Raw genomic sequence first — 21,020 nt, forward strand, 5'->3', positions numbered from 1 at the left:
AAGCTGTCTACATACAAATTTACCAACTGAGATGAAAAAAATTGGGTACCTAACTATTCCATAAGAAATATGTAATATTTCATTGGAATGTATTCTGGGGCTGGGAGCAACATTTCATTTAGCTGTGAAGCATGCTGCCTCTTAAGGGACTATATCAGGGTTTATATTTTAAGTAACAAAAGGAAATCGTTGAATGTAATTTCAAAAAAGTATAAATAAAAATCTTTACCAATTGGATATGATAATTTGTCTTATATTTTCTTCACTTAGCACTTTCTCTTACATTGTTTTCCATTATATCACTGCGGCTGGGATAGTATTTGTTGAGCATTTCTTTCTACATTTTGTGGCACTACTGGGATGGAGCCCGGAACCTTTCCTGCACGTTAGGCAAGTGCTGCTTCTGATCTTTATTCCAGCCCTGCCAACCTATTTCGTATATAGGACAAAATCTTTTGGAAGATGAAAAAAATACATAACCTCAGAAACTTAACACAGGCTTCAAGGATCCTGTCATCTTGTGGGAATTCAGCTAATGATATTGGCCAGAAAAGTATTAGAAAATGAGGAAAAGGTGCATTTGGTGGTATACACCTGTAATCCTAGCATCAAGAGGCAGAGGCAGGTGATCTCTTGAGTTTGTGGCCAGCCTGGTCTACATAGTTCCAGGACTGTTAGGGCTATATAAGGAAGATCCTGTCTCAAAACGGAAAAAAACGATTACTTTTTTTCTTATTTTAAATATTTTTGGGTGTTTGATCCCTTTAACTGAAGATAGTTTGTAAGCTGCTATGTGGGTGCCTTGGACAGAACCCAGGTCCTCTGCAGAACTAGCAGTTGCTTTTAGCTGATAAAATATTATTTGAAGTGAAATCTATGCAAGAAACTAGAACAAAAGTATACATTTTAGGAACCTCCATGTAAAGGTAAGTGAATATCATAGTGGGTTGCTGGCTCCTTGTCAACAAAACTCCTGTTGTCAGTGCTGTTCTGTTTGAGGGGCGGTAATCATTGTAGGGCCAGATGTGCACTAGGAGTGTTACAGTTAGCTAGTTTAGAATGCGATTGCTGGTGGCAGTGAGCTTTGGGGATGCCAGTGTCAGAGCTCCTGTGTAAGCTGCTGTGCTGAGTGCAGCAGTTGGCAGAGCTCATGCATGAAGCTTTCGCCCACACCTGATGAGTTTGCAGCTGAGACACAGGCTTGGCAGGGCCCAGTGGGGGATGAGAGGCAGCCATGGTGGAAAGCTGGTGATAACACACAGCACAATCAGCCAGCACATTTGAGATCAGGAACTTCTAAGTGTTAGGCAGTGGGAGGGATTTTGAGAGTGAATGATTTGCTGGGGTCAGGGGTACTTGGCTTACATGTAGTGGCACAGTACCTCACTTCTCCATGCAGTAGCATGGTCCTATCATAACAAGTTACTTATTTATAGGTTGAATAGGTTGAAGGTCATTGCTGACAACTAAGAGCCTTATCAGGGTGGGTTATTTCTAGGATTTCCCTGTTGGACTGGTTTTCTTATCAGGAAAGAGTAGGGTCTGTAATCTGTCCTGAGGGCTATGTGACACTCCTTTAAAAATCTGGGCTCACCCAGATCAGGGGAGATTTAGAACTCTGCTGTAAAAAGGGGAGTCTACCATAATAAACTGCTAGTAAACAAATACTATCTGGAGATGTCAGATTTCAGCCTAATCCAGCAAAGCTCCACACTTGCTTAGTGAAGCAGTTGGGAACTCCATCCAGTATGACTGCAATTTCTTTTTTGTTGAGATGGCTTCTGTGTGTAGTTCGAGCCTGAAGCTCTGCTCTGAAGACCAGGCTGGCCTCTCTGCTCTGAAGACCAGGCTGGCCTCTGCTAGGATTAAAGGTGTTATGCCACTATGTCTGGCTTTTGGCTCAGAAAAAAATTTACCTTTATTTTATGTCATTGGTGTTTTGCCTGCATGTATATCTATGTGAGAGTTACCAGATCTTGGATTTACAGTTGTGAGCTGCCATGTGGGTACTGGGATTTGAACCCAGGTCTTCTGGAATAGCGGTCAGTGCCCTTAACTGCTGAGCCATCCCTCCTACCCTGGCTCAGAAATTAAGGATGAGACCCGTAGGGAACTTTGCAAGTTCATGTGTTTGGTGACTCCAGAGAGCCTTGAGTTTTGTACCTTTGCAGTTGATTTTTCCTCATTTTTGGAGACAGGCTGTCACTAGTCTAGAGCTTCCTGAATAGGCTGGCTTGCTGGTCCGTCAACCCAACGACTCCTGTGCTGGGATTACCATCACATCCTGGCTTTTCACATGCATTCTAGGGACAGAGCTCAGGTCCCATGCTTGCTCAAGAACACATTACTGAGTGGAGTATTCCCCAGTCTTTAATTATGTGTGAGCATGTGCATGAAGTGCAGGTGCCTAACCAGAGACCACACTCCATCAGCTCCTCCTGGAGCTGGATTTATAGGCATTTACTACTTACCGTGGATGCTGGAAATCAAACTTTCTTGAGACAAGGCCCATTTATGTTCAAGGCTGGCCTTGAACTCAGGAGATTAGCATGCCTCTGTTCCCTCCCCTCTCCAAGCCTCCTAGAAGTGGGATTAAAGAAAGGCCTGTGCTACCTACCCAGTACTCTAAAGCCCTAATTCTTCACCATGTGGTTATAAAATGGAAGTTATAGTAAGGAATGTATAGGAAGGATTTTCCTAGTTTTATTATGAAATCTGACACTTTATGGTAGATAGCTTCTTTTAGCTCACCAATCCCAGTTAGTCAAAGTGCACAAGGGCTTTGTGCACGAGGTCTGAACAATTGAGCACTGAAGGTTTTACTCTAGAATGCCAGGCAGGTCCTTATGGATGGCATATGAACCCTGCTGAGGGAACAACAGATTCCATACAGCAAAGGCATGTGTGTAGTTGTTTACAGAGGCCAGAAGACTGTTCAATCCCCTGGAGCTGGAGTTACAGGATGTTGTGAGTCTATTGTGGGGGCTGGAAATCAAACTCAGATCATTCATTTAGAGTAGCAAGTGCTCTTAAGACCAGCCATCTCTCTAGCCAGCCCCCCCCAACATGTTACCCTAAATTTTAGAAAGCTGATTAACTTGGAAAGCAGGCTCTACTTAGGCTAAAAGTAAACCCACACAAAGTACATTTCCATTTTATTCGCAATGTAAAAAAGAAAGTCAAGATTCTTACAACAGTTCGAATGCGACCATCTCAAATGAAACCATGCAAAGCAATTCTTGTACACAGTAACCATTTCTCTCCACCTTTTCTGCTCCATATAACGTGATTAACAAAAAAAACGGATGGCATGTGTGTGGTGGGGAAATGCCATTTCTCTACAGAACACCACACAGGGCAGTTCCTACTTTTCTGTAAGTCCTCCCCTCCACCCCCCAACTTAGGAGGAACATGGAACTGAAGAATTTAGCTGCCCAGTTCAGCTACTCCACAAATAAGCACACAACAGCAGTCTCAGCGCTGCAGGCTGCAGAGGGCTGAGATAGTAGACATCCTTAGATTCAATTCGTAAGAGAACTGAATCGCCTTAGGTCTTTTCCTCTATGACCTTGCAAGTCTGGGTTCAAGAGTCATAGTGAAGAACCCTTCAGTGTGATTTAAGAGTGAAGCTGCATTTGGTTGCATTCTGTAAATTCTTTGCTAGACTAAAGACAGTTGGTTTGCTAAATGGCACTGAAGAAAATCCTGACCCAGGTGACATGACGTAGTCTAAATATTCTGACCAAAGAAATTATACAACAATATTTATAAGCTAACTTTTAAAGAGATGGTTGACATTAATACTGTACATATTTTACATGGCAATACACAGTCCAAGAGTTTATAAAATAAGCTCATGCATTATTACCTCTGAGAATATCATGTACATATAAACCCCGGAGCACTTGTGATGGTTTATTAGCCGGAAGCAGTATTCTATACAGAACAGTCCAGTTTCTCTGTTGTGTTTAGTACATAGAGAAATTGCAGATTTGTGAGGAAAAAAAAGTATTGGCGACTGATAGAAAATGTCAATCTGTGGATTTAAAAATTTTTTTTTAAAAAGGAAAAAAAAACAAAAACCCAAAACACCCAGAATACATGACCTTTGTACAAAGAAAAATATAAAAGGTCTGGATGATCATGTTTGATTACACTACATAATTTAGAATGAATACTACTGGTTGAGTTTTTCTACTTATTACTTCGACAGCATTAATTTATAAACTAATGTTTCTATTTAGTTTTGCTGCAATCTGTGGCACAAGATCTCATTTTCTAAACGGCACCAGTTTTCCTTGCACATAAGGACCGTTTTCAGCAGCAATTTCATTTTAAAGGTTAACAAGTTACAGAACAAACGTCCTAACTATACTTTCCTGTTTTATGCTTGCCAGTTTTAGTATTTACAAAAGGCTAACAATGGCTACATAAAGAAAGATCTTTTCCTCTTCCCCTCCCCCTTCACTTCTGACCTCATGGAGGAGGTACAGGATTTCAGACCAGGTACTTTTTTATGGGATGGCCAATATTAAGTGAGCACAAAGACAAGGTACAATCATTCTTGGCTCATACGTCAAGTTCCCCCACAATTAACTTAAATGGTAAGCCACTTAAGACAACAGGAGATGTTCAAATGTGCCGTCTTAGACCTAGAACAGCTGAACAGGAATCGTTTAGTATGATGGAGTCATCAGACACTGGCATGGAAGGGTAGATTCTAATCCTGTCGTAAATACTGTCACTAAATCAGAAACCGAAAATGCAGTTTAAGAGCAATCTCCATTGAGGGAAATGTAGCCCTAATATATTCTATGTTAAAAGGATTATAAAGGGAACTAGCAACCACGCATGCTAAGTAAATTTCTATAAACATAGTCTTCAGGATGATATGTGCTGAACAACATGCAAGTTGCTGTCAGTATTTCCCTAAAAATGCTGAGCTCTCTATATCCATATTGAGTTAGAGGGGAAATAGTCCTCGTAGGCTGACTGGCTATGAACATTTAGACAAATCCTTGGAAGTACTGAACTAAAGTACTTTGCCAAAGGCTACTGGACCATATAAAAACCTAAATATGCAGTTTATAAATGGAGAATACCTCTTAAACAAGTTTTGGGGTGGATATATTTCTTTAAATACCAAGAATATCTTCATTAATTCCCAACACTATTGGTGACTATTTGATACTGTAAGAAAAAAAATACTAGGGTGAAAATATACCCTGCAACCAGTTTGATCTGTCAAACCATAGAATGACATCAAGTGGACAAAAGTGGAAAAAAAAGGGGGGGGGTTACAAAAAATGAAAACCAAAGTAATGGGGTAGGGTTACAATTAAGGCTTTAAAAAAAAATCCACATGGCTTTGGCATCTTAAAATATTTTTGCTATTTTGTTGTTTATTTTAAAAGACTTGAAAGCATCTGAAATACATGCAAATTATTTGAAATCCCTGCATGGCAAACTGAGTTTGCCGGTAGCAGTCAGGTGTGTTACAACAAAAGTAAAAAAGCCCCTCTCTGTGACATTTGACAAGGTGGGGGAGGGGTCCCCAACTCTCTATCTTATACTGGATGGCACCCCAGAGGGCTGCGCAGCAGTCACAAACAAGGCATTGTTATCTGGGAGGGATGGGACCGTGGAATTTCCATTGGTTGGAGAACAACCCAGCTTTAGTTTTTCCAGGTACTCTGCATGGACAGGCTTATGACACTGAAGAACTTTGATTGCATCTTCTACTTTGAACCACTCTCTCTTCCTTCCTAGAGAACAGTACAACAGCAGTTACTGTAGGGTCAGCTTTCAGAGACACACCCTATTATCATACAATGTTCCCCCACCGCCCCCAAAACAAAACAAAAAAACAATGACTTTCTATCTACTAAATGTCTTAATGTAGTAGGGAAACATTGTAAGGTAATTCCAATGTAGAGATACATGTTCACCTTCCCCTCTCAAAAGAGAGATCAGAAAATCAGGAGGAACATGGAAAAAGGTTGGTAGTGACTAATCTATGAGGCTCACCTATATTAACAGAATCTTCCCAGTCTTCCAATATTTCAGTGACTGTCAGAACATAAACATACGTTCTGTGCTTCCGGTCTTGATTCTGCTTCAATAGAAAGGAAAAGCATTTTAATTCACAGCTCTGGCACAGTGACCAGCATAGCTGGTCCAGTCTATGACAGTGCATAGTCAAGCAGTCCAGGGAGAAGTATGTGTAGATAAGACAAACATTTAGAAACTGGGGTTGGAAAGATGGCTCAGCACATGAAGCACTGAATTGGATCGTGGGAACCTACATCCAAGAGTTGTCCTCTAACTTCTCATGTGCACATACAAGCACATTCGTGCATACATGCCCAATTGTTGTTTAATTGAAAAAACAGAACTTGGGAGGGCTAAAACAGGAAGGATACAGTTTCAAGGCAGTCTACGACTGACTACCTGCCAGTTGAGGTCACAGAGTTAATCCTGTTTCAAGACAAAAGCCAGGAACTAGCCCAGGTATGGTGTGGTCCACACCTGCATTACAGGACGAAGCCATCTCAGAAACTGGAGCAGAGTAGCACCAACGGGAAAGCCGCTAAAATACGAAACTTGACATTTTCATTTATGTATACCCAACCTTATCTTAATAAAGAAAACCTTAAGATCTGAATGGACTGTAAATAGAACCATAAACCCTCACCTTTCTATTTTTATGCCTGTAAAGTCAATGCATTTACTAGTCTACGTTCACAAGTACTAAAATCACTGATGTGAAGTGAAACAGTTCTAATGTGCTGTGAAACTTCCTAAAGGAAAAATAATATGCCATTGACATTTTCTGTTAATATGCCTCCTTAATGCAGAAGTTTTAGTTAAGGGCTTTTCTTCAAAAACTTGTATTGCTTAGTTTAAGCAGAAGGTGGCACTATGTAACTGTAAAACCAGCGCTACAGATAGCAATTTTGAGTACTAGCTTGAGATCTGTATTTTTTAATTTTTCTATTGTGTGTGCATGTGTCTGTGTGAGGGTGTCAGATCCTCGGGGACTGGATTACAGTTATGAACTGCCATGCAGGTGCTGAAAATTGAACCCGGTCCTCTGGAAGAACAAGCAGTCTTCAGAACCACTGAGCTAGAAGACCTGGTGAGCCATCACATATTTTAATTCCTAAAGGCTTCAAACTCTATATGGTTCTATCAGAAAGACTGAGCAAACTCTTAAATTAAGTCTCTGTGTTTCTGGCACACACAAATCTATGTTTGAGGGCGCAGAACTCAGAACCCTGTCTCTTTTTGCCATTACTTTCACACCCGCTCACCGAGAGGGAATCCAAACCTGCCATCCGTGATCAACAGCTTGCAGAGAGGTCCTTATTTCAGCAGCTACTCCTTGTTCTCTAGTCCTTCATCTTATTCCATATACTGCTGTCCGGGGTCACATGCTGAACCACAGAACCCACAATTGACTCCGACCTTAGGGGCTGTGCAAGATGCTGCCTGTGCCTTGGTGCACACTGAATCCAGAGGGTGGTCTGTGTGTGTTAGCCTCACTGTGGTCAGACACGGTTGTAAAGGACAGTGTGTACGAGCTTGAGGTCAGCTCCCCTAATCCTCACCACTCACCTGCATACAGGAACCAGGTTCAGTCTGCAGTTAGGGAAGATCATGAATTCTAGATCAGTAAAGTGAGGGCTACTTTGTAACTCACCTCAAATATTCCCAGGAGTCTGCCTAATTTTCCTTTGACTCCAGCCTATTAAAAAAAAGGTAAAATACTTAATCTTTCATAATAATTACATTTATAAGCTATGTTCGATTTTGTTCAGGCTTTCCCTAGCAAGCTATTTCCTAACTGTAAAGTTTCTTGGCTGTACTAAGATTGACCACCTATGATCTGCTGTAGCACAACTGATTTCGCACACAAATTCTGATTGTCTGGACTGATTAGAAAGATTTTCATTTATTTAATAAGAAATGACAAGGGGTGATAAAAATTAGACTTAACAAGTTGAATGAAAACAGACTTTTCTGTCTGAATTAATAGACTCTCCCCTTCTTAAAAACCCGCCTTTCTCCTTTTCTGGGGCTCACGAGCTATGATGCTCTAGCAACCTTTTACCAAAGGGCCCTAATCCCTCACCCCTATTGCTACAGCAACCAACAGCAACAGCAGTGCTTGCTGTTTGTGAGCTGGGGAACACTTCCTCAGTAAGCCCATCAGGGAAGACCTGAAACCTAGAGTAACCCAGAGCCCACAGGACAGTACAGGCAGACTCCCACTACACCTCACATGGTCTTGCCTGCGAGAAGCAAGGCCTATCCTAAAGGGAAGGGACAAGCAGGCCACTTGTGATTTTGTGCATGAGGGTGTGACATTTTACTGATTTTTTTCTTTTCTTTCTTTTTTTTTTTTGAGACATGGTTTCTCAGTGTAGCCTTGGCTATCCTGGACTCACTTTATAGACCAGGCAGGCCTCAAACTCACAGAGATCTGCCTGCCTCTAGCTCCCTGAGTGCTGGGATTACCAGCTTGCGCCACCTAGCCCAGAGACTTAGTTTGAAAATTGTTACAATTCTAGGATCACATTCATTTTAGCTGTTTACCATGTACAAAAACAAAACAAATGCCTGTTTAGCAAAATGTTAACTATATCAATGTACTTATGAACACCGCAGCAGACGACAAAACACTTGTATGACCCTGCCTTCTTGCCTTTCCTCAGGATCTCCTGGCAAAAAGCTAGACCCTCCTGTCAAAGAAGGCCTTCTTATAAAATCCCTCAGCAGTGTGTAAAAGGAGACCAAAATCTCACCTCTTCATACACTTCCCTCACAGCAGCGCCACCTGGCTCCTCCTCGGGCTCCATCCCTCCTCCTGGGACAATCCACTGGTCTGGGTACCGACTGCTACTCACCAACAGCACCTGCAAGACCCACGATGACCATGGATTTAAGGAAGGAGAAGCACTAAGACAGGACACAAACATCTTCAAGGCTGTGATCTGACTAAACTCTCAAGCTTCACTAGTATCACTAAGGGAACACACCAGCTCACAGCCTCCGGGAGGAGCTGCACGGGGCAGTCACACCAGGAAGCCTCCCTGCATTTATGAACTCAGTTGGATTCACTGAGCCCTGTGGCATGGCTGTGGAGCTAGACTGAGTGTCACCCCCATTACTACCCACAGCTCTCGAGGAACCTGAAGGTCAACTTTTGGCTACATGGGACAGCCAACCAGCCTTTCTTTCTATTCTCCCACCTCCAGCTTAGAGTCAAAGGTGTGTGCCAGTGCACTCAGCTTTTCACGTGGGGGCTGGGGCCCAAACTCAGGTCTTCATGATTGCAGGGCAAGTACTTACCCACTGGGCCACTTCCCCAGCCCCACACGTCTGTTACTCTTGAGCCATAGAACCTTTACTCTTCCAATCAAGGACACATGGCCGTGGACTGGCCACCCTGTTCACCCATAACATGTAAGAGCTTTTGAAAGTGGTGCCGCCTGTAATCCCAGCACCTGGGGAAGCAGAGGCAGGGGAGAACAGCCTGGTCTACAAAGGAGTCTGGAGTCCAGGACAGCCAGGGCTACACAGAGAAACCCTGTCTCAAGGAAAAAAAAAAAAATCCTCAAAGGCAGCAATGCTCTGGCAGTTGGGTGGAAAGAGGCACCTGCATATTCCAAGACCATCTGATTAAACCAGCCTGATAAACAGCTGTTAACTATGGACTAGAACAAGGCTGGCAAACCTTAGTCCACTGGTTTTCAATAGTCCAAGTCAAAAGGAAAAAAAAAGTGGTTTGTTTTTTGAAATAAGGGCTTGCTGTATAGCCTATGCTTTACCAGAACTTGTAGAGGCTGACTTTTTTTTTTTTGTTATTTTTGGTGGTGGTTTTTTTGAGACAGGGTTTTTCTCTGTAGCCTTGGCTATCCTGGATTCGCTTTGTAGATCAGGCCAGCCTTGAACTCAAAGATTCACCTGCCTCTGCCTTCCTGAGTGCTGGGATCAAAGGTATGCACCACCATGCCTGGCCTCCCTTAGCCTTTTTTTTTTCTTTTAAATAACATTTACTTATTATGTATAGTGTTCTCCCTGCATGTACGCCTGCAAGCCAGAAGAGGGCACCAGATCTCCTTATGGATGGTTGTGAGCCCCATGTGGTTGCTGGTAATTGAACTCAGGACCCTTGGAAAAGGATGGCTCTGTCTGAGCCATCCTCTCTAGCACCCTCTATGCGTCAGGTGGCTTACATATTTATTTTAAAAATGATATAATATTCAGATTTTAGTGCTCATAGATAAAATTCTAATAGCTTCTAATAGCTAGTCACTCTTACTCATTTTTGCATATTGTGTGGCTGCTTTGTGCTGCTTGTGTTACTAAGAAAAGAGACCATATGGGCTGCAAAGCCTAAAATATTTACCTGGTCTTTCACAGAAAAAAAAAAAAATTATACTTCTGATCAAGAACAGCATTAAGCTCCAAGTACTAAAACCCCAAACAAACAACACTCTCGCCACAAACAAGGATCCAGGTTTCTAGATTACTAGCATTGATTACTAGCCATTGCACAGGTAAAAAACTGACAAGTCTTGATTTGCTTTAGAAAGGCTGAAACCACCAAAAGTTTATGAAGGTAAGATGTCCTAACCATCTTCAATAGTATGCTGTCTTCAAGTACATTTACACAGGTCTTCCCATGAGCTGGGAACACCACACTTAGAGCTTGTTTTAGCAGTGCTTGGGCTCAAATCCAAGGTCTTGAACATGCTAGGTGTCAGCTTCCTGCTGCTGTGATAAAACACTGACCAGATGCAACCTGGGGGACTAAAGGGTTTATTTGGCTTATACTTCCAAGTTAGAATCCGTTAATCAAGGAAGTCAGGAAAGAAACTGAGGAAGAAATCATGGAGCAATCAGTGTTGCCCACTGGCTTATGCTCACCTAGTTTACATAACCCAGACCCACTTGCCTAGGGATGGTGCCACCCACAGGGGGCTGGGCATGCCCTCCCACTTCACTCAGTCAAGGCACTCTCTCACAGACACTGCCTCAGGCCAATCTGATCTATAATTACTCAGTCCTACACACTCCAAGTGCTGTGTGTTACCACGCCCAGCTTCTCACGTGGGTGCTAGGGATTCAACCTTCCCCAACTGGAAAGCTTCAGTTGACCATAGGCTTATTGTGTGCAAATAGGGGCCAGAGAGATAGCTCAGAGGTTAAGAGCACTGGCTGCTCTTCCAGACATCCTGAGTTCAATTCCCGGCAACCACATGGTGGCTCACAACCATCTATGATGAGATCTGGTGCCCTCTTCTGGCGTGCAGGTGTACATGCAGGGAGAACACGGTATACAGCTTGTCTGCAAGGAAAACATTCATCTCTAGGACCGGAGAGGAGACAGGTGGCCTTGACAGGCCATGCTGGCCACTGTGGCTCCCTGCTCTCCTGGGGAGCTGAATCAGCTCACCAAGAGCTGCTTCTTTCCAACTACTGCTGGCTTCATAATCCTGAGAATGGAAACAGGATGACAGGGAAAAAAAAAAAAAAAAAAAAAATATATATATATATATATATAAACTGTAAAAACTCATTAAAAGCAGACTATTAACTGATATGCAATAGTATACTGATGAGAATACTATAAAAGGTTGGAAAAACAAATTTTAAACCCAGAAGTGGGGAAAGAGTCTTTATGTTCAAATTCCAGGCTGCAAATCCCCCTTCAGTAACAGCTATGAGGCGTTATTAACGTAATCAAAGGTGTTGGTCCTGTGTCCAGGTGAGCAAGTGAACTGCAGTTCTGAGAGCACACCCCCATGGCCTGCAGTGTAAACTACAGCCTGTGGCTCTGACCCAGTTGCTAGCCTCTTGTTCTGCTCAGAGGTGACCTGCTATATTGGCTGGATAAAATTTTAACTCCGTAATTCTGTGCTAAGTGACTTCCTTGAGCTTTTATAATAGGTCAGGACAGTGAGCGCAGATGGCCAGCCATTCAAAGTAAGCTAGTATTTAGCAAAAGGGTTAAGGCCATTGAATGTTTGAGCCCCCCCCCAAAAAACAAAACAAAACAAAACCAAAAACAAACAAACAAAAAACCCAGTGAAACCCAGTGTCAGGAATCTAGGTCGATGAGTCTTACATTCCCAGCACTCTCATTCATTCTCATTCCCTCTCCTTTTCTTCTTCCCATCCCCTGGCCTCAAACCCATTATGTAGCTAAGGATGACCCTGAGCTCCAGATTCTCCTGCTTCTGCCTCACAAGAGCTGGATCACACGTGTGTGTTCCACAGTGCCAGCTCGAACAATCTCGAGAAGAGATTTGTCAGTGTTCACCTATGCTGATGGCAGATTTGCAACCCAGTAAGTTTCATTAAATGCTTATTTCCCAACTATATGTCCTTGATCTGCCTGTCCACCCTGTCCTGAACCCTGTGACTTTGACCTTTGTGCTTTACGGAGACCCAGAGCTGCATGTGTATCAGCTGCCACTAGCAGCACACAGCTATTTAAGAAACAAAATTAAAACTTCAGCACCTCAACTCTCCAGTCATATTTTAAGTACTTATTCCAAGTGCCACAGACTAGACTACAAAGAGCCACAGCACTCTGGGACACCCTCTGCAGACCAGGTGAACGGTGGAACGCAGTTAGCCACTTACCCCACAAAAAAAGACCATTCAAGCTAAACCCACTCCCTCCTGCTTCAGAATGCTCTATCTTTAGTGGGTGGAGGATAATCCACAGTCACGCAGTAATAAAATCAGCAGAGTCCTCTCCTAAGGGGAAGCACTGTGCAAGATGTGGCTGAGCTTTTCCTCACCCGTACACTGAACACACTGGATAAACCAATGAAGGTCTTTTCCTCAAAATATTCACATTCTTGGAGGTGAGAGAAGAAAAGCATACAGTGGGCTAGTATTTTATGGCTGACACTAGCCACACACACACACACACACAGATAACAATAATAATGTAGATCAGATAAAGCCATAAGACAACACACCTACATAACCTTTCGAAAAGTGATTTAAGCTAACCCAATAACTTACAAAGAGTCTCTTGATATTCTAAAAAAGATTAACCTTAATCAAACCATTAACTTCAAATGTATCTTTCCTCGGGGCAGTGGTGGCCCACGCCTTAGGACCCAGAACATATCAGCCCTAAGGCCTGAGTTTCATGATGCTACTTTAAAGCTGGGCACACCCTTAATCCCTAGCACTGGGGAGGTGGAGGCAAGGAGGATCTTTGTAAGTTCCAGGACAGACAAGGCTACACAGAGAAACCCTGTTTCAAAAACAAAAAACAAAACAACAAAAATATACCTTTCCAAAACACGATCAACTTAAATAAGTATGTAATAGTTATGGGATAGAAAACTATGGCACCAAAACTCCCAGCTTAACTAGGTTAAGAGATGTGATATAAATACCGTGGCAGAGATCTGAAAATCAGTGTTTTATCAAGTACCTGTCTACTCATTTTCAGTACTCCATTAAGTTGAAATGAGGGCACAGCCACATTTTTGAGGGGGAAGGGCAAGGCTGACTGAAGAGTAAGAGTGCTGTGTGGTGACACATACTTGTGATCCCAGCATTTAGGAGGTGGAGGAAAGATCAAGAATGTGCAGCCAGCTTTGATTGCATGAAACCCTGTGTCAAAAAAACTAAACATCAGGAGTGGCTGCATTGTCTTCTTCTTCTGTGGATGGTAAGGCTGCTCCCCCCACGGAAGGAGGTGATCAAAGAGTAGGCCACTGAGTCCATGTCAGAGACAGTCCCTGTCCCCATTACTATGGAGGCCACTTGGACACTGAACTGCCATAGGCTACCTCTGTGCAGAGGTTCCAGGCCATTTCCATGAATGGTCCTTGGCTAGAGTATCAAGTTTCAGAAAAGACCCCTGTGCCCAGACTTTTAAGATCTGTCGCTGTCCTTGTGGAGCTCTTGTCCTCTCCAGGTCTTACTATCTCCCCCTTCTTTCATAAGATTCCCTGCATTCTGCCCAAAGTCTCAACATCTGCCTTGATACCCTGCAGGGTAGTGCTTTTCAGAGGCCCTCTGTGGCAGGCTCCTGTCCTGTTCCCTGTTTTCTCCCTCCTCCGGACCTCCCTTATCAGTGGACTGGGAGAGGGACACAGGTGGGGAAGAGGGATGGTGGGATTGGGAGGAAAGGAGGGAGGTACAGGGGGGATACAAAGTGAATAAACTGTAATTAATAAAAATAAAATAATTATAAAAAATAAAAAGTACACCTACACATTATTCATCACAATGAAAATTAAAGCAATACATTAAAAAAAAATCAGAAATTATGGTGTAAGGGGGCTGGAGAGATAGCTTAGCGGCTAAGAGCACTGACTGCTCTTCCAGAGGACACGGGTTCAATTTCCAGTGTCTACGTGGTGACTCACAACTTTCTGTAACGCTAGTTCAAGGAGAAGGAGGATCTAAGCCCTCTTCTGACCTCCCTGGGCAACAGGGATAGACATGGTGCACAAACATGCACAAAAAAAAATAAAAAAATAAAAAAAAAAAAAATTGTTTCATTTCAGCTGGGTGCAGTGGGGCCAGCACTCTGGGAGGCACAGGCAGGCAGATCACTGTGAGTTCAAGGCCAGCCTGGCCTACAAAGCAAGTCCAGGACAGCCAAGGCTACACAGAGAAAGCCTGTCTTGGAAACAAAAAACAAAACTTTTTTTTTTTTTTTTTTTTGGAGTAACGCCTGTCGAGTGCTGTTTTCACTCATCCTTTTCCAGCTAAGAGTTCAAGCCAAGCGGGGAATGGTGGCCCCAGGCTGCAATCCCAGCCACTCTAGAGGAAGGCAGAAGACCACAAACTCAAAATCTGCTTGTTACAGAGCTAGTACAAGAGCATCTTGAGCAATTTAATGAGATCTGAAAAATGAAAAATGAACAAAGGCCACATGATCCCGAAAGAATACTTCCTGCCTAGCTTTTACAAAACCCTGAATGTGCCCTAGCACCATGCCACTTCCAGGTAGGGGAGGGTAGCAGTAGGGATCCAATCTGCAGCCTCACTCGATGAAGTAGGCGCTCCACGAGGGAGCCCCTTGTGAAGTGTATTCATTTTCTGAGATAAGGTTTTAGGGTGTAGACCAAACTAGCCTGGAGCCCTGTGTAGACCAAGCTGGCCCCTAACTTATGACCTTTGGCCTCAGCCTTCTTAATGCAGAGACAAAAGCATGCATCCATGCACAACAATAAAAATGAAGCCAGGGAAAAGATTTGACATAAGTATACCCTTCAAATACACACTATTCAGAAGCAACCAACCTTTCACCTTTCTTTTCAAATCAATCCTTTTTCAGTGCTGGGTCTTCTAATGGCTTGGTAAAGATCGACTACTGAGTTTTATCCCACCTTTAAAACAAACTGAGACTGAAGCCAGACTTGGTGGCTCACGGGTATAATTGCAGCCCTGTAGAAAGCTGAAGCAGCCTCAGCTAGAGGGAGCTATTGTCAACAAACAAACAAACCAAAAACAGAAAAAAACAAAAAGCAAAAAACCAAACAACTGATTTGGGTTCAGCAAGATGGCTGAGCTGGAGAAGATCGTTTGCTGACTGCCTGACTTCAACCACCAGGACTCACTCACATGGTAGAAGGAAAGAGGAATCCCCCAAGCTGTCCTCTGACCTCCATAGCATCCCCTACCACCCTTATATGCAAATAAATAAATACTGTGTAAGGTGGAGACTGATGAGCAAGTTGTGCATAATGAACAGCTGTCAATGTTTCCATAATTTGGGGGGTACTAGTGCTTGCACAGGGATTGTTTTCACTGGGTGGAAATTCATCTTCTCTGTGGGCAAATTAGACTAAGACTATCCTCTGCACATGTAGAATCTAAAATCAAATCAACACTATTTTTTTGGAGGTGGGTTGGGGAGTGAACCATTTACCTCACAACAGCAAACACTTCTTGTAATTAATTATATTGCCTTCAGAAACTGGACATCTGCCTCAAGCTCCCTCCATCAACACTGAAGACTCGCCAGAAAAAACTATCACAAAGTATTATTATTTAATACCCCAAAGCAAACTAATAGGCATCTACTAGGTGTACAAAACACTCTATGTGCTAGGTGATACACAGATGGCATTACTGGAGCAACGAAGCTGAACTCTAAAGAATTCATCCAGGCGGGCGGAGGTAGCGCATGCCTTTAATCCCAGCACTGTGGAGGCAGAGGCAGGGGATCTCTGTGAGTTCTAGGACAGCCTGGTCTACAGAGTGAGTTCTAGGACAGCCAGGGCTACACAGAGACCCTGTTTGGTCCTGTCTCAAAAACCAACCAAAAAACAAATAACAGAAAACAAACAAGGCCTCATCTGGCTGGAAGACGCATCCATAGAGAGGTGATAGAAAAGCAGGCAGGCGGGCAATCTTCCAGGTAGGCCTCGGCTGACTCCAAAGGGAGATCAGGCCCCTAGGCTGTAGAATGGTCTGGAAATCACCCTGAGGCAAGCAGAGGCAAATGCCAGACAAGTGCTCTCCCTGGAAGAAACTGGCTAGGTTAGTGGCCCAAGAGGCCTCCTTAAGGTCTGGGGGAGCCACAGTCACAGATGTATATCTCACAATGGTTTTTAAAAGTGTACCTTGAGCTGGGTGTGCTGCAGTAGAATGCTTGCCTCACACACACAGACTTGGGAGTTCAATTGTTCAGCAGCGAAGGAGGAGATAAAAGGCTACCTCCAGGAAAAAAAAATGAGCTATCTCTGAGTAATGTTGACTAAGTAGTCTCCATCTGAATGACTTATCTTTTCAATGACTTAAACCTCTCGGTCAAATAAGCCAATACCTACTGCCAGGGGGTAAATGACAACTGATCCTACTGTGAAGAATGCCAAGGCAGGTTTTATTTCACTAGTAATTCCTGATTAGGACTCATCACACTGGGTTCAGTTATGTTTGAAGATGCCTTCTTTTTCACCACACCTTGCTTTTAGTGTTTGATTTTGCTGGATTTGGATTTTCCCAAGATATCAGGCTCTGCTGCAGACTGCCTGGGAGCTTAAACATTCAATGAGAGCCACAGATCCAGAGGGCACTGGTGTTGCTCTCAGGCCGATCTGCTCATGCCCCTCTCTTGAATCTGCACCTGGATTCAACCCAGATCGAGTGGCTTCTGATTCTCCCTTTAGCAGTCCATGTCCCCGTTTTGCTGTGAAAGACCCCTCAAATAAGTAAAACTGGAATGCAGTTGTTTAAAACTAAGTCTTCCTTTCTGCCGAGCATGCACTCAGCTTGGTATCTGAGGTGCTGTTTCCCCCCCAAGGCTTTGTGTGTGGCAGCCAAGCATGCTACCACCAAGCTATATCCCGACCCAAGGTTCTTAGTTGTGCTGTAATTACTCCTTCTTTGCCACCCCAAGCTGCCCTTGCAGACCACAGCCCCACATCATCCTCTATTGGGATGCTTGGTCCCTCTCCTTTCCCACTTACTGAAATCCAATTCCAAATGATACACACCAAAGCACAGAAAAGCACTTTGGGCCATCTAATCCTCCACTCCAGAGAATGTTCCTTACCAGCTGAAACCTCATCTTTACATCCACTGTTCAAAGACATATGCAAACACATTCAACAGAATTTATTTCTGGTTACCAACTCATAACACCTTTGTCTAAACAGGCAGTGTCCCAGATATTCTCTGGACATTTACCTGTGGATTTGTCTGGAAGCCCAAAGCCACACTGAAGGTGATGGTGCTCTACAGAAAAAACTAGCTAGAGAGGCTGCTCAGATACAACAAAGACTTAGAAACATAACTCAAAAGAGTCCTGCTTGCTTGGTGACCCTGGGACTAGTTACCTCTGCAACCTAAATTTGGTGTCTCGAACACCCCATAGAGTATTTCCTATGTAGACCAGGCTGGCCTTGAACTCACAGAGAGGTTAGCCCCCTCAGCCTCCCACATGCTAGTATTTAAGGAGTGTACCACTACTGACTCTTCCCGCCCCACCCCCAGACAGGATCTTACTAATTAGCCCAGGCTAGCTTTTAAACTCGATCTTCCAGACTCAGCCTCCTAAAAGCTGGGACTCCTGGTGTATCTAAACACCAGAACAAGATCTCTAACTTGTTTCTATGCAATGTTACCTCTTAAGGCAGAAAACAGAAACAAACAGGATGAAGGAAAAGGGTGAAGGTGGGAACACATAAAACTACCCTACCCCACAAAGCAGTGATTCTGTGAGAAGAACCTGCTCTAGGTGGGCAGAAGGCTTGTGCCTGGAACCCCAGCAGTCAGGTGAGTCAATGGGAGCTCTCAGTCTTTCACAGTCAAACAGGAATTACCTTTTGATTTGAAGTTACTCTCATCCTTAAGAGATACACTGAAGTGTCCTAACCAGGACCTATAATTTCTTAACCCAGGAGAGAGGCATCCATTGCTCACCCATTAGCTGGAGAGGTAGGACAGGCAGCTCTGTAGCCTGCCCCTGGAAGGCTAGTAATAGCGTGTCAACAGGGGAGGCACATCTGTAGCTTTCCTGGACCTCTTACTGTTTTCCTAAGAGTTTATGCCATAATTACATATTTCTAATCACATATTAGAAAGAGCTTCAACTGTACACAGCCACAGAAGTAAAATTTTGAAGAGCTAAAGCAGATGTTGAAAGTTGGCTGTGTGTTCCGAGAATTCCAGAGTCTTCCCTCAGAGAACATCTCCCAGCAAGCTGATTCACTGCTACCCAGCCTACAGGGTAAGAGCCAGAGATTTACATAATGCATCTCTAACACACTCCCCAAGCCGTGCTCATCTCACCTGGTTTAAAAATACAGTCTTATTTGAAAACAGGTTGTAGCAATTATTTGACAACTTCCTGGAGATAGATTGGGGGGAGGGGGGGAGGAGCAGGACTGAACCCAGGACTTCCATGTGCTAGCTAAGCTCTCTACCATGGAGCTATATCTTTTCGCACCACTTCCCTGGATCCAGCAGAAACAATTTCCAATCACACACAAGCCAATCCCTGTACCTGCTCTTAAGGTCATTTATGAAGCACTTGCCAGACTCATTTTGATTTCTCCTGTCACCATAGCTTCCCCCGGGGATGCCAACACACAAAATGGGGCCTGAATTTCCAACTTCATATTATGGCACAATTTCAAAGGTAACTTAAAAGGCTTTGAAGTTCAGCCTCACAAAACATGCAGCATCCGATTTCTGAACCCGGTCCCTTTACCAAGAAGAGGCCAGCTCCTAGGGTAGGAACTGGATCCCGGAAGATGACTTGACTGCTTACTAATTCTGTCATTTGGGCAAAGAACTGCCCAAAGCTGTCTTCTCACCTATAAAACAGGCCTGACCAGCACTACCTCCGAGCGCTAAACGGATTAAATGTAACAAACATCTCCCTGGCTGCACCTAACACACTGTAAACGCTCAACTAAAAATGATTGCAGAGTGGGGAACAAGTCAGACGGGATCCTGGGTCACTACTCGTTATTATATGCTTTTATATTAAGTTTGCTTTGCTCTAGCATGGCGCTTCCTTCAAAGACACCCCCCTCCCTTTGGTAGACTGCATTGAATGCTTGTTGGCCTTTTTTCCTTTGTGCCTCTTTAAAAAGTCCTCATGTTTCTTTCTCTCCTAAGTAAATCCACTTGAAAGATCTTTCTCTGGAAGTTCCTTCATTGTTAAAGTTCAGGTTTAACACTTGAAGGTTTCAAATCAACCTGAAGTGTTTGTCTCTTAAAAACAAACAAACAAAAAACCGCGAAGAGGGTTTAGAGAACACAAATTTCAAGAACGCGGTTTTTGTTAATGTTAACCACCAGGCCACCGAGTGTATATGTCATACTTATCGTAACTTCAGGGACTAGCAATAAGGAAGCCATTAAATTCCCATCTCCAGCTTTACGTTTGGTTTCACTGGACATGGCCATGAAAGCAGAACTCTCAGAACGTTAACTTTTTCTCTATCAGTTCATTTTAGGCGTGGCAACGCTACAAGATTTCCCCTGGCTATCAAATGACTTAACTGTCCAGAACAAGTTAAAAAACAGAGTCGTCTTAAAATCGAGCAAATACAACCTAATGAACAAAAACCTTTCTCCCAGCGAACACTCCAGAGGCCCTTATCAAACCCAACGGGGTGGGGGGCGGGGGAGGCAAAAATTGCACACCGCTCTTTCCCAGATGTCAAGCCACGCCGCAGAGCAGCCTCGAGAGACCAGAGGAGCGAGAGCTCACTGCCGAAAAGGACAGCTTCGCCCCGTTTCTGGCCTATCTTGTCCTTTCTATGATTTCATTCCCCGTCTCTCGCTGGCCATCTTTCGGTCGTCAGAAAAACTTTAGAAGCGGAGGCCGTTTTGCAATAATACCAACTGCTCGCGACCTAATGGACCGCTTAAAAGGCAGGCTGGCGAGCCCCGCGGAGGGTTCCCAGCCCCGGGCGAGGGGGCTGGCCGCGACCCGCAGCTCGGGCGGTGCAGGGGGTGCGGGACGGAGCCCGGTCGCCAGCCTTTGTCCCCGTGCTCACCTCGTCCTCCTGCTCGCTGCGGAAGCACAGGCAGGCCGCCCGCTTCTTAAAGCCCTCGCGGTCGTACGTCCGCGTCTGGTTGGGCTTGAACTTCATCCTGGAGCCGGGCTCCTGCTGCCGCTGCTCCGGCCGCCACCGCGGGGACCCGGCCGCCGCCACCCCGCCGGGGAGTCGGGCCGAAGGGAGTCACTGCGCTCGGGCGCCGGCGGGACGGGCGGCGGCGGCGGCGCGGACACGGACGGCGAGGCCGGGGGGCCGCCGCGACGCGGGGCGGAACGCGGGTCACTGCAGCCCGGGCGCAGCGGTGGAAGCGCCGCCTCTGCTCGAGCGCCCGCCGCTCTCCATGGAGCCCGCCGCCGCCGCTCGCAGCCACTCCCTGCCTGCAGCAGCCGCCGCCACCGCCTCCGCCGCCGCAGCCGGGGGAAGAGCGCGGCTCCGGGCTCGCGCCACGCGGAGACAGTTGGAGGCGGCGGCGCCGACCGGGCAGCGACGCCGAGGATGCGCGCCGCC

General features: G+C 44.7%; 1 protein-coding gene across 2 annotated transcripts; it reads right to left on the reverse strand.

The window, feature by feature from the left end:
• Nucleotides 1-3,143: 3,143 nt before the first annotated feature.
• Nucleotides 3,144-20,640, reverse strand: Nudt4 (nudix hydrolase 4). 2 transcript variants are annotated; one of them, XM_021654761.2, is made up of 5 exons: nucleotides 20,511-20,640; nucleotides 8,808-8,918; nucleotides 7,703-7,747; nucleotides 6,028-6,112; nucleotides 3,144-5,765 (listed from the first exon to the last, which is right to left on the reverse strand). In XM_021654761.2, exons 1-5 carry the CDS (start codon nucleotides 20,604-20,606, stop codon nucleotides 5,563-5,565), a joined length of 540 nt encoding a protein of 179 aa, XP_021510436.1. In that variant the 5' UTR covers nucleotides 20,607-20,640; the 3' UTR covers nucleotides 3,144-5,562. The 2 variants fall into 2 exon arrangements, with proteins under 2 accessions (XP_021510436.1, XP_021510435.1); XM_021654760.2 differs by having other exon boundaries at nucleotides 6,028-6,115.
• Between the last annotated feature and the right edge of the window lie 380 nt (nucleotides 20,641-21,020).

This window comes from Meriones unguiculatus, chromosome 2, assembly GCF_030254825.1.
Source record: "Meriones unguiculatus strain TT.TT164.6M chromosome 2, Bangor_MerUng_6.1, whole genome shotgun sequence".
In the NCBI taxonomy this organism is placed as follows: Eukaryota; Metazoa; Chordata; class Mammalia; order Rodentia; family Muridae; genus Meriones; species Meriones unguiculatus.